Genomic DNA, 14,323 nt, shown 5'->3' with positions numbered 1-14,323 from the left:
TACACATTGTGCAGGTTGCAGCAAACTTATCCCCTACAATGCAAACAATGTGGGACTTGGCAACCCTGTAACTTGGTGGCCATGTTCCATGCAGGCCACCAGGTGGCGTATACAGTGATGATAGAGGGTGTTGACAAACCACATGTCTTCATCCATCTGTCATGTCACTTGCTAAAAGTAGACCTGCAAGATTTGTTTACTGAAACCAAGCCAAGGCAAGCTTTTTTTCCAATGAAGTTAAAGTTCTGAATATGGCTTTATTTGATTACCTAAATTGGTTGACTATTTGAAGTAGTGTGCAACTGTAGTATGTATTTTGTGAACTTGGAACTTTAAATTAATGTCAGTGGTGAAGAACTTTCATTTATTTTGTTTTTGGGAGACGTCTGTTCTATTCAGACTAACAGAAACTTGAGAAGTGTTGAAACTGTGTCCATCAGTAAATGTCTGTAGTTGCAACTACTTGCCTTATTTTGTGGATGTTTCACTAGAATGGGTCACTTCAGTTTGTATCGTCTAATCTGTTAGCATGGCCATTGTAATGTATTTCACTTTAATGCTCATACAAATATCTGAACTTTGGAAGGTAGGGGAGAACTACTAGTGGAATTAAAGTGGTGAAGGCAGGTCATGAGTAATGCTTGGATAGCATACAGTATTACTCTACCAGTAAGTTTCAGACATCTGTTTGCAGACAGCTTTCTTTTCTGTATTATGAAGCAAACAAAGGTTAAATCAAAAAATGGAAAATCGAAGATGGAATAATGACAATATTATGAAAAAGTTAGTTGCTACTCACCATATAGTGGAGATGCTGAGTCGCAGATAGGCACAACAAAAAGACTGTCAAAAAAATAGCTTTCGAACAAAATGGCCTTCATCAGAACACACACACACACAGATGGAGGCCTGTTTGTCCAAAAGCTTTGTTTGATGCTCTTTTTGTTGTGCCTATCTGAGACTCAGCATCTCCACCATTTGGTGAGTAGCAACTATTGTTTTCATAATATTGTCATAAACCCAAAAGTTTAACATTTTTCAGTGTTATTGTTTGTGGTGTGAATACTGAGAAGGCAGTGCTCATTCTCTAAATTGTAGTTGTATTTGTTATTTGTTCACATAATGCCAGAGACACCATAATGGCTTCCATATGCAAGAAAGTTCATGTGACATCTGGTCTCAAAAATAATTCACCAAGTTTATAAGTATTTGCTGCACTCAGATTATTTATTAGCGAATACTGTGCTTAGACCATAATATTTATTTATGCAGGTGGTGCCCTACCTTATCTCTGCGACAACAGACTGTGATGCAAGTCTCAACTATTGTGCACAGATTCAGCTTCAAAATTTGCATAGATCACAGTCACGTGCATTATCTTGCAAATTCCAGAAGGGACTGGAGGATGCTCAACGGCTGCAGACTATACTTCAGAACACATCAGTCCCAAGAGGAGCACGAAGTGGCATAGCTCTGCATGACTGTCTCTACAGAATGGTGTTTAGTAATCGTCAGAGTAGGAATGCATTCCTACGACGGTTGCTGCAAGAGTTTGATGTAAAGGTACAACAAGACAGCAGTAAAAATTATTAATGTATTGTAGAAACAAAGATGTTGTAACTTACCAAACGAAAACGTTGGTATGTCGATAGACACACAAACAAACACAATACAAAATTCAAGCTTTCGCAAGCAACGGTTGTGTCTATCGACATACCAACGCTTTCGTTTGGTAAGTTACATCATCTTTGTTTTTAGATATATTTTTCCCACGTGGAATGTTTCCCTCTATTATGTTAATGTATTGTAGTATAGACATAATGTAATATGAATTAAGTGACAACCATTATGTCAGAATGTGGCTGATAGGATAAGATCTCATTACCTGAGCTTGAACAAGAAGTTTCAGTTAATTAGGCAGAAGAAGGTCTCGGGTGTCAGGTTTTATTGAAAATTATAAAACCCAATGTGATCTTCAGTCACTTCAACTTACATCCTAGTGCAGCTCTATTGTTATATCTTGTGAATATTATGCAGTAGCATGATGTCCATTGTTTCTAACCATAAATTAAAACATGCTCAGCATCATCTATCAGGTTTGGGAATGTGTCTCTGCCTTCATCAGTGAATGGAAGAATGGGCTGCCATTCCTCCACATTCAGGCACCTCATTGATAGTGTCCCAGCAGAGTTTAAGCCTTCATAAAGGTGAAGTTTGGAAACACCGCATATCAGTGTCCAGTAACAGGTTTCTGGAAACTTTTGATCAGACAACGTAAAAGTGCAGATCACTGGAGATATTCACATAATTTTCAATTAGAGATCCATATTTTACGAAAACTGCTTACATACTTGCTGATAAAATTTATTTATTAGTTATAATAGGCACTTTTGAATCTGCCATTGTTTTTATAGTTTGTCCTTTATATCAACAGTTGATGGAAAGTCAGTCAAATTAAAACAAAACACAGAGAGAAAATTAAGTAAACAGATTATTTAAAAAAATAATTGCCATAATTGTTAATACATTCATCCCACTTGTACGACAAGATGGTCAAAGCCTTCATGATTGTACCCAGATGTGCACCTCTTAACCCAAAGCAAATCGACAACCATCAATGTTTCCCTTCAGGGCACCAAAAATATGGAATCGCTTGGGGAGAGATTGGGACTGTATGGAGGGAGCCCACATGTTGCCAAGTTTGTTTCAGTTACGCTGCAGAAGTTTCGCTGGGAAACCCTTACACACTCCATACAGTTCTGATCTCTCTCTCTCCATTCGATTTCCATACCTTTCGAGTCCTGAAGAAAGACATTTGTGGCCATTGGTTTGCTTTAGACAAAGAGGTGCATGCCTGGGTACAAACATGGGTCTGTGGGCAACCACAAACATTTTTCCATGAAGGCAATGACTGGCCATTCTCACAGTGGGATAAATGTCTTAACAGTTAAGGCAATTACTTTTGGAATAAGAATCAATTTACGTACTTTTTTCATCACCTTGTTTTCATTTGACTGTGCCCTATAGCGTATTTATTTTAGATTTCATGGATCCTACCTTATGTAGGTCTGTATTGCTATACTCATTGCTCCTTGGTTCTTCTGCACCATGTTTTTCCATAGTGTTATCACATCAGTCGCAAATAACATCATATTCCTCACTGTTGCCTTGTGATGTTGATTTCTGTCGTTTGATATATTATTTTTGTTATAAATTCTGTGATGATAATAAGTTAATTCTGCCTTACATTAATCATTTACACTGTTTCTATCAAAATGATGAAGAGCAAATCAGTCTATAGGCAACATGTACTAGCCTTGTTTTGTATATGACTACATGCTGGCCATTTGCAGGTTTGTAAATAGCACAATGGCTTGAACTGATAAGAATCAACATGTTTTTCTTTGACAGTACTTATGTTATGAGGTAAATAGATTTAATTTGAACAACAAAAATACACATCTTTAACTTCTCTGCTACAAGTGCTATTAGTTTTTAATTAAAATGGGCAAGTTGTTCAAAAGTAACGATTTCAGATTAAATTTGAAATTTACTTTGCCACATGTTACACATTTTTTTGTTATTGAGGAGATGATGAATTATTTTTGTGGCTGCATGTTGAACATTTTTGTGAGTCACTGACAGCTTTAATGATGAGTAGTAAGGTCTAGTGGTATAGCTGTGGACATAACCAGCCTTTCAAGTTGTGATGGATAATTTTTGATTCTGTTAATTAGTAATGAACAAAATATGGTGAAAGGGACAATTTGTTACTGCCTATTGATGCATCTCACATTAGAACACATTATCACAGTGATGGTATTAGCTTTTGAACTACAACTTTCTTTATAGCAGGCAGCGAAATACAGAACCATGGCTTATTTGCAATTTCCTTTTTTCAATCTGTCGATGCCAACAATCCAAATAAATATTTCTAGTCATGTAATTCATGCAACATCCAGGCTTCACAGGAAATTACAAGTATTTGTTTGGACTGACTCAACAACACACTGTAAAGACAAAATTGAAAAGATCTGTCGAAACAAGAGGAACTGTACCAGGAGACTCCCATTCTCATCTCCTTCAGCTTCTCACTTTTATTCTCCCACTTATTAAATTTGTCTAACTTTGCTTGGCTTCTGCAGGTGTTTTCTAGTTTCCTGTTTTATGTTTTTTTTCTTGGGCTAGACAGTCCTTGTTGCTTCTCTTCTGTTTACATGGTCAAGTACTTCCTTGGCTATGTGCTCAAGTAGTTTCTTTGCATTTTGTTCTGTCTCACTTATCACTATATCATTCATTTACCATTTACAGCCCACCTGAGCCATGTTGTCTTTCTTGGTTCCCATTTACACCTTTGGTATCTGCATTTCATTGTCTGTCCAAAGACTGATCATTTCATCTGACACAATACTGAACAACATTGGTGTCAGTCCGTTACAAATTTTCCAGCTCCTCTGTGATGGTGAAACACTTTCTTAAATACTTATAGGATTGTTCACTCTCAATTTGTTATGGCTAATTCTATGGAAATCCCTCTTGTAGAGGGTCTGGTCCTTTTGGGTAAAAGTTAATAATTTTTACATCTTAAATAATTTCAGTGTGGCTTCAGTTGCCAGAGACTGCGTTCATGTGTGTGTGAGTTGCATTTGTGTGTGTCTGTCATCTGTTTTCAACAAAGGTCTTTGTGGCCAAAAGCTTATTTGTGACAGTCTTTTTGTTGTGCCCATCTGCGACTCAGCGTCTCTGCTATATGGTGAGTACCAACTTTCCTTTCCATAATATTGTCACATTCCATCCTGGATTTTCATCTGTTTGAAATAATTTACAGTATTGCTGCCATCTTAAGACACTACATGAAAGAGATAAACAGCTTGAAATTTACAGCGGTATACATTCTTAACTAGTTTGTTTAGGAAGGAATCACAGTACCTTAGCTGTTGCCCTGTAATATCTCTGTTGCCATATGTCCTTTGAGATATTTCCATATTTGCTATGTGCCCATTTCTTCATCTAGTCAATCATAAATACACGTTTAATAAGCTTCTTTAGCCATAGCAAATGCATACCTGAATTTTCCATAACTGAAAACTAGCTTGTGTCCCGATGAATGGTTAAGATAGAAAATGTTACCAAGTGCAAATAGAGCAAATAACACCTAACTCAAGAAACTGGAGGGGAAACACATGAAAAGCTATACCAAATACTTTCCTGATGAAGAATGAATTACAGCCATAATCATGTCAGTTGATAACCAGGTAGAAGATGTTTGAAATTGGTCTAATGCACTGCACTAACTATTGTGTTATCACTAAGCTGGATAAGATTGGAATGCAATATCAGTAAATTTGGTCTTTTGAGCACTGCTCAAATAATATTTTCCAATCATGTAAAATCTGTTTTGACTTGTAGTAAAGATTGCTTATAAAGACAAGTACTGATTTACCTATAGGGCTTGAAATGACTTTCATTCATAAGTGAAGTCCATGGCAGATGGTACATAATACCGTAACACATATAGGGTTTCATCCTATTCCATTCATGTATGGAACACAGAAATGTACACACTGTATTTAGTCTAATCTATATGGTCACTATAGTTGTGATGCATAGGAGGTTGCAGTATATTCCTCACATCCTACTGTTGTGAAACTGTTTAAGCAGATTATAGGGGGACAGTTAGTAATCTGTTTTCAAGCATCTGCCAGTTCAGGTGTTTCAACATTTTTTTTATGTGATCTTGTGGAACAAACAAACCTGTGACTATTTATGCTGCACTTTTGTATATGTTCAACTATTCAACACCTCCGCTGGCTCTACAGGTATGGCTTCAGGTTATGGCTAGTAGTGACTGACGGAACTCTGACGGCACAACAGTACATCACTGACATCCTAAATTCTCATGTCTTATCTCTCATGTGACAGTATGCCGCACAATTTTTCAGCAGGCCAATGCTCGTTCATACATGGTATGTGTCTTGATGAAGTGTTGCATTATTTTGCGTACTCCCGTGACAAATTGGATCCCCAGATCTGTTTCCCATAGAACATGTTTGGGACCAGCTCAGATGTCAAATCCGTCCCAGTATTCAGGATATGAAGGACCAGTTAAAAAAATTGTGCAATAGTCACCTCAGGAGAAGATACTACAGCTTTATGACACCCTTCCCAGCCGAATCAGTGCAGGCATTCAGACCAGAGGGGTACGGCGTCATATTGATAAATGGGCCCATACTGCAAAGTTATGTGCAAATTTAGCCCGATTTTGTAATCACTGAAGTAATATCACATATCACTTCAACCTGTGAGGTTTCATTTCATTTCCTTCTCCCCTTCTGAGTGCTGCACTTTCTTTGTCAGGTAGTGTATTTGGCATGATTCCCACATTGTTGAGCAGATTACACAAGTATTTTGTAAGCAATTTCCTTTGTAGACTGATTGCATTTTCCTAGTGTCCTACCAATGAACCAAAGTTTGCTTGACCCTCCCCCCCCCCCCCCCCCCCCTCCCACTTTACTTTGACTGATCCTATTTGCTCATTCCATTTCAGTTCATATGTCTTCAAATTGGAGGTATAAATCATGATGTTCCATTTAAACTGTGGCTTCATTCATCTATACAAAATAATTAATCGCTCACATGTTAATATATTCTTCGAAAGAAAATAATGACCATTTTCAGTTCTATGCCTGTTCCCTGTTCCACATGGCACTCTGTCAATGTGGCTTCCAAACTGAATATCATTTGGGCATTCCTAATCCATGATTCTCTCTCTTTATGAAATGCTAACACCATCAAGGAGGTCACAATTACACAACCATCACTTTCACATATTTAAAAAATAACTTGAGCCAGTTGCATACTAGTTCCACTTGTAAATCTTATATCATTAAGACATTACTCTCTCTTACATTGCTAACCCTGTTTCTTGTATATCAGCCATGATACATTAAATCGCTTTCTCTTTTTTATTACACTTTTTTAAAATTGGTGTTGAAATATATGTCACATAAGTGAAACGATTTCACCTAAAATGGCACTTGAACAGTGCTCAGAAAATAGACTGATCCATATTTTGTCAGGTCTGTGGTCTGTATTCTTGTCCTCCTTTTTCTTTTGTCCGTATTTTGACTTTCGAGTTCTTCCTAAAACCTTTTATCTCAGCCCATCCCTAAACTATGTATATTAATTTAAACGAATAAAATTTTCCTGTTTGTGTGTTCAGGATATTTAACAGTAACATTGCTAATGCTTGACTACACCACATGTCCAATGTTCTGAATATCTGCTGTCATCAGCTGGTGAGATCATATGACATGGGCAGTGATAGGCTTACAAAAGTGCATGCAATATCGATTTCAATGCTTTGAAAACTAACGTAATGTGTTTGGTGGACTTTGAAATTATACTTTCATAACATGAAAATGTGCAGTGTATGTATATGTTGCTGCAGATCAAAACTCTTTCCAAAAAGTGTAATATCACTTAACATGGGTTTTCACCCAGGATAAAGTGTATTTTTAGCAGGCAAATCACATAATTATTTTTCCTTGTCCGCATATACACCCTGTAGGGTTGTCCACGTGCCATCACTCCCATTTTATGATCTAGATGTAACATTCTGTTTCCAGGGTTGCCAGATCGCCTATTTCACTCCCACATGTGTAAATTTGAAATAGATATGGTAGTAAAAGATGAAGGATCGTTATACAGAAACTGAAATATGAGGTAATATAGTAGTCAGCTCGCCTTTTTTAACTGTTTTTTATTGTTACATGGAGGAAAATTTTCAGTTGTTTTTCCCAAAATCTAGTTGGATACCCTTTTAATTAATTACATAGCCTAAAAATTAAATTTCATTTTCACAAATTCTGACTTCCTTAGTTCAAATTTCATGCCATGTAGAACTAGCCTTGAAAATATCCTCTGCATACACTGTTACTCTATTCAGGGTTCTGTTCCCTAAATTTTGTCAATAGCTCTTATAAACAAAAAACAGATATATTTAATCCAAAAGGTACCACACGGAATTGTAACACTTGCCTTCATTCAGAAATGCTGTCTGTGGCCTGGACTCCATAGCTCGCCTTACATTTATGTAAGAAATTTGGAACCACAAAAGTTTTGTAAGATTTCAGCAGTGCAGGCTGGTCTGGCACTTTCCTTTCTTACAGTATTATGAAAAGGATAGTTGCTACTAATCATATAGCAGAGATGCTGAGTTGCAGACAGACACAACAAAAAGACTGCCAGAAAGTGAGCTTTTGGCCGATAAAGACTTTGTTGTGTTTTCCAACAGTCTTTTTGTTGTGCCTATTTGCGATTCAGCATTTCCGTTATATGGTGAGTAGCAACTATCCTTTTCATAATACTGTTTCTTTGACTTTCCCTTCTTACTACTTCATTTAACTTTCTAGCATCCAGTACCACTCCGACACTCCCAAATTTTTTGACTACTATTAATGAGTTATGTGCCTACTGTTAGATCTTCCAATTATTCCCCGTTGTGTTTTCCGTACATCCTTTCTTACAGACTCCTTTTTTAGCGAAATCGATGGCATAAAGAATGGTTCTTGAGGTTTTGATTTTAATTTCGCTCAAAAGTTTTTTACTTACCCTGGTTTTTCTGAAAATATGGATCTGTTATACATTAAAATGTCTTCTAAATCCTGTCTTTTATTGTTCAATACACCTTCAATAATTTTTTTCTCTATTTTTGTATTTTATTCTCTTGAAAATTGGTTGTATCTCTCTCTATTGTTATATATCTCAAAGGTAGGTCCATTTAATTATGTTCATCCATATCAGTTCTCTCTAGAAAGGGTGCCTGACTTAATGTTCCATCACAAACAAAACTAAACCTTCCTTCAGCAAAGTCATTTTCCACACTCCATTAACATGAAAACTCTGTTCCCAGTGTCACATCAATACTCAAATCTCCTATTACCAAATTTTGCATTGTAAATCACGCACAGTTCATGGTTTCCATTCTGGGGAAGGCCGTGACATTAATTGATCGGAACTAATCCATACCATGGGCTGTGCTACACATCAGTCTGTCACCACAGCCAAGAATTCAGGGGAGAGGATAATATCACATTCTGGCCAAAATCCGTTTCATAATCAACTACTAAATAACAACAAAAGCTGACTTTATCAAACAAATTGCACTAAAAGCTGCATTTTAGGGATATCTTTAATGTTATGTATATGCTAACTTTGCTGCATTGTTAAAACATCCTAACTTCAGACATTTAATGTTTGTGTGAATTCCAGTCACAATGTTCATCATGTTCACATCATGAAACAATGATATTTTCATTATGTCATGGATCTTGAGGTGTAATTATGATGTTCAGGTGAATAAATAAATACTAAATTGTGATTAAATCAGGCATTAATGTAGAAAACAGTTCTGCAATTGTGATGTACTACTACAGTGGCACTCACCTGAAGATGGCTAGAAGACTCTGCGCCGAAATATCGTGGCAGGATGTTACTGATATCCGGCAGTTCTCCCGTGTTTTTATGGAACAGTCTTGCAATTCATTGGCCATGTTCTGTAGCATGTTGATGTTCACTCAGTGTTGTCTCAGTGTGTTGTTAATTGTAAGAAACACCTCTTCCTTTTCCCATGTTATCTCTGCATGAGTTAGCTGCAAATCTGTGGTTGTGTGGTGCTTGGACAAGCACAGGATATCTTGTAAAGAGCTCTCAAAATTTTCCAAGCAGGCAAGAAGATTTTCTACCTTATTACTCAGTCCTCTAATATTTTGATGAAATAAGCTAACCTTACTTTTTGTGAATTATCAAGCATTTTGTGGGACTCTCCTGTTATTTTCACTTCTTTCAAAACAGGGTGCCTGATTCTAACCTAAAAAAGGTGCCCTCTGACACGAGTATCCACAAGGACCTACCTATGTGTGATGGTGGCCATCTGTATATTATTTGCAAGAAGCTCAGCCAACCTATCTTTTCCTCTCATGCGTGGGCCATGCCTAGTATATTCCCATCTCTCGACTGTACCAACTGGCACAGCACTCATAAAAGATATCGTTTCAGTCAGCAGCAACCTACTCAACTCAGTGTTCACTTGGCAAACAGCAGTGTTTACGAAGGGCTGATCATGGTGCTGCAGGACCTCTACGAAACTCACATTTGTGTTTGTAGTTGCTAGTCGTATTTCATCTAGGCCATCCCTAATGCTGTAATTACTGTTCTTAACCAGGCTGTTGGCTCATCCACCAACTATAATAACCTGATCCTCTTTGCCAAAACCTTTGCACAAATTCCCTATGTCTTCTGTCACCTGGCTAAGGCTATCAATTGGCTTCACAATACTTGTGACCTGGTACCCTGTCCCAACTTTGTCCTGCAACATCTGGCCTACGCCCCTCCAATGACTACTATGTAGCAGCAAAACTTTTCTTTCTACTCTCTTCTGGTTCTGACCTATGTTGAATTTCTTTGCTAGAAGTCTACTGCACCCTCCTGTAATCTACAGCTGGATGAGGCCCTCCCTTTCGTACTTCAGGTGACAAGTGAAATTTATTTGATACTATTAATTCAATTATTGATGAAGTTGAAGAGCTGTTATTCTTTTGCCCTTTGCTTGTTACCGTAACCTGGTTCCCAAGGCCTTTTGCTCCTTTCTGCCTATCTAGTTCAAATTTCATGTTAACTAATTCAGTCTGAAGGGCACAAATCTTTGCCTCCTGCTCAGCAGTTCTCTTGTCTTTTTTGCAAACAGTTCCATGGGAGAACCTGGTTGCGCTCCCCATTCAATTCCCCACTACAGTCACTCCAGTGAAATTCCAACCCACCGTCTATGTACACCACTCCCACTTTTGACCATCTTAAGGCAACATCCACACTTATGATGCATTGCACACTTAAAAATAGAATTAAATCATTTAATACACTTTACACCACACAAATTTTCATTTCTTATGAGCAGCAAAAATTAGGCCTACAGGTTAGTACTTGATGTGTACGATATAACATAAAAAGTTATTAAAAAGTTATTTTTATGCTCTTCTTGGGTATAGTGCCAGATGTGATCGTCCTCACTACACCTTTCACATTCTAGTGTGATTGTGTACTCAGCAATCGCACCTGAAGATGGTGGCCAGATTGATCACTGAAATATCATGTAGTGAAGACAATCACATCCGGCAGCATACCCATGAGGAGCATAAAAATGTAAGATGCCAGAAAAATCTATGAAATCACATCATAAAAAGTTATTAATTTCTGCTTACAACAAGTACTCAGCACTCATTCATCTGCTGCATCTGTTAAATTATCTTAATCACAAACAAATTTCCTAAGTTAACGGTGCCAAAACAAATATACGATTACAACCCACCCTTATGATCTTTTCACGTTTTCTGGACTAATATGTGAAGCAAACTGATACCTATAATAGTTAGCACACTAATTCACATATTCTGTATGTCATTTATACTAAACTAACTGTTACTACAATTTAAATAACTTACCTAAAGAACACAAAAACTCAGATGTGTCACATAGTGAAAAGTCATTAAAGGAATGGTTAATGCTGATTATGGATGATGCAGGAGTTGTTCAATGATGTCCCATATGTGTTTGGTTAGAGACAGATCTGGTGATTAAGCAAGCCAGTGTAACATGTCAACACTTTGTGGAGCATGTTGAGTTACAACAGCGGTATGTGGGCGAGTATTGTCCTATTGGAAAACTCTCCCTGGAATTCTGTTCATGAATGGCAGTACAGCAGGTCGAATCACAAGCTTGATGTACAAATTTGCAGTCAGGGTGGATGGGGTAACCACGAGAGTGCACCTGCACCTGAACCCACCGCAGACTGTAACTCCAGGTGCAGGTCCAGTGTGTGTAACACACAAGACAGGTTGATTTCAGGCCTTATCTACACGACCGTCAGTGGCAGTGAGGCTGAACCAGCTTTGATCATAAAACACAGCAGACCTCCACCCTGCCTTCAAGTCAACTCTCACATGACACAACTGAAGTCACAAATGACAGTTTTTGGCATCAGTGTAATGCATGTGATAGGGCATCTAGTTGGAGCTGTCCTTGAAATAAGTGATTTGTAACAATTCATTGTGTCATTGTTGTGCCAACTGTTGCTCAGATTGCTGCTGCAGATGTAGTACAATGTGCCAGAACCATATGCTGAACACAATGGTTTCCATCTCGGTAGTGTCATGTGACTGTCCAGAGCCCAGGCTTCCCAGGCTTCTTGCAACCATACATCCTAGTGACCACTGTTGTCAACACTCATGTACAGTGGCCACTTTCCTGCCAAATCTTTCTGGAGGATCACAGAAGTAACAGCCAGCTACTCATAGCACTATTACAGGGCCTCATTCAGTGAGGTGTTGATAATGGCGCCTTTGTCACCTTAAAGGCATTCTTGACTAACATCAACTCACAATGCCCAATCACAAAGGTAACTATCACTCAGGACAGTTACAGCATGTATTTAAAGCAAATATGATTTACATCCTCATAGTGACGCTACTAGTGCCACTTTTATGTGAGTGGCGCAAAGTTGAAATAGACATCAGCTTTCAGGTGTAGAAAGATGCCTACCAATTTTCATTTATGACACACAGTTCCTTCTAGGTGTAATGATCCCCTCCTCAGTCAGTATATTTTTATGTGGCTCCACTTCAGAGCAATTAACTATGTGCTCCACCTGTTCCAATTGTTGATTTTTCCCTTTCAGTAAAATAATAACATATCTTGTTTGATATTTTTTAACAACAGGCATTACAAACATATCCTCATTATTCTTAATAGATTTGATAAACAGTTAGGATATTCCATTCAAATAATTTCCAGTGTCCCAATAAACACTTAACTGGGATCCTTTGTATGTTTACCAAACCTAATGAATGCAAAATTACTTTAGCATTATTCCTTGTGTGATAAATACTCATTAATTTTTGTCCTTGAAAAACTGTTGTCTGAATTACCAAACTTCTTGTTCTCTGTTATAGTTAATTGACACAATGCACAATTTGCCTTCCCTGTGCATCCCTTTGCTCTTTTGCTTCTTTCTCAGATTTACCCTGCTTGCTTAAATCTTCCTGCCTTCAGTGTGGAATTCTTGGTGCCACCTCACATATTTTCTGAGATAGGGAGGTCTGGTGCAGGATCCACTCAGCCCTTGTGAGGTCAGATGAGGAGCTGCTTGAAGGAAGAAGCAGTGGTTCATCAGAATACATCTACTGGGAATAACAGCTGGAAAGATTGGCATCATGTTGATTACGTGTCCCACAATCACAGATTACTCCTCGTACTGCATTATAGGCACATTTGGAACAGGCCAAAGACCTAATTCATGAGTGGTGTTTATAGTGACTTAAATTATTTATCTTTTCTTTACTCAAAACATTTCATTGTTATCAGACACAAAATTATTACATCTCGTCTTTTTCCTTGTCCTTGTGCTCTTCTTCCTCCTCACTACTAAAACCTTCACATCTTCATTACTACTATTACTATTGATTGTGTCACTATCACTTCCTTCTATATGTTGTGTCTGAGTTCATTATTCTTCATATCCTTTAGCTGACTGCATTGCCAAGCACTTTAAATGCTTTCCTTTATGTAACTTTTCACATTTCTTTATGGCATCCTTATTTCCCTTTCATTAGCTGTTATGTTAAGGACATTGGCTAATCCCTCTGTTTCATCTGTTTGACTGTCAATAATGGTTTTTAATTCAGGTGAACTTGTACCACTACAAATGGTTTTATTTATCTCCAGGCTTTGTTTAACTCCTCTTTTATCATATGTCTTTCTCCTAAATCTGTTTTATTCCCTTTTTTCGTACTCATGAGTTACTATAGTGCGCGTCATGTATGACGGCGGCCGAGTTTAGGTTCGTTCTGCGCATCTGACGTCACAAAACACAGTCAGCCAATCAACAGAGAACGACGTTGCCAGAGCTCAACTGCAATGCGGAGCAGGGACGAGTGTCTTCAGTTTTAGAAACGTTCAGTCCTAAATAAAGTAATAGAACAAAAGCAATGTCTTGATAGCAGACTTTCTTTTATAGAAAGTTTGGAAAAAGCATTCTTTATACCAGCTGCTTCATATTCTGTTAATTAATTAAACCAAACAAGCAATAAGCATACTAATTCAGGCGATAGCAAGGAAAGGAGTTTGTATCAATCTCACGAACCGCTTTTTCGCAATAAAGAAGAGCAGTAATTGTTTATTTCCTATTGTACATCGATGAAGTGTGAGTAATTCATAGTCATACCAACAGTGTTTATCGGTATTTTGCATGACATGTTAGAGTCCTCAAGTA

General features: G+C 37.7%; 1 protein-coding gene across 1 annotated transcript in view; it reads left to right on the top strand.

The window, feature by feature from the left end:
- LOC124594309 (nipped-B-like protein A) overlaps positions 1-14,323 on the top strand; it is a 480,509-nt gene that overhangs the window by 367,504 nt on the left and 98,682 nt on the right. Inside the window, exon 19 of the mRNA XM_047132672.1 lies at positions 1,273-1,563. Coding sequence (XP_046988628.1) covers positions 1,273-1,563 — 291 coding nt within the window. The remainder of the gene's footprint in view (positions 1-1,272; positions 1,564-14,323) is intronic.

The sequence above is a fragment of the Schistocerca americana genome, chromosome 2 (assembly GCF_021461395.2).
Source record: "Schistocerca americana isolate TAMUIC-IGC-003095 chromosome 2, iqSchAmer2.1, whole genome shotgun sequence".
Lineage (NCBI taxonomy): Eukaryota > Metazoa > Arthropoda > Insecta > Orthoptera > Acrididae > Schistocerca > Schistocerca americana.
Note: the sequence above shows the minus strand (reverse complement) of the source record. Positions and strands in the feature narration are given on the sequence as shown.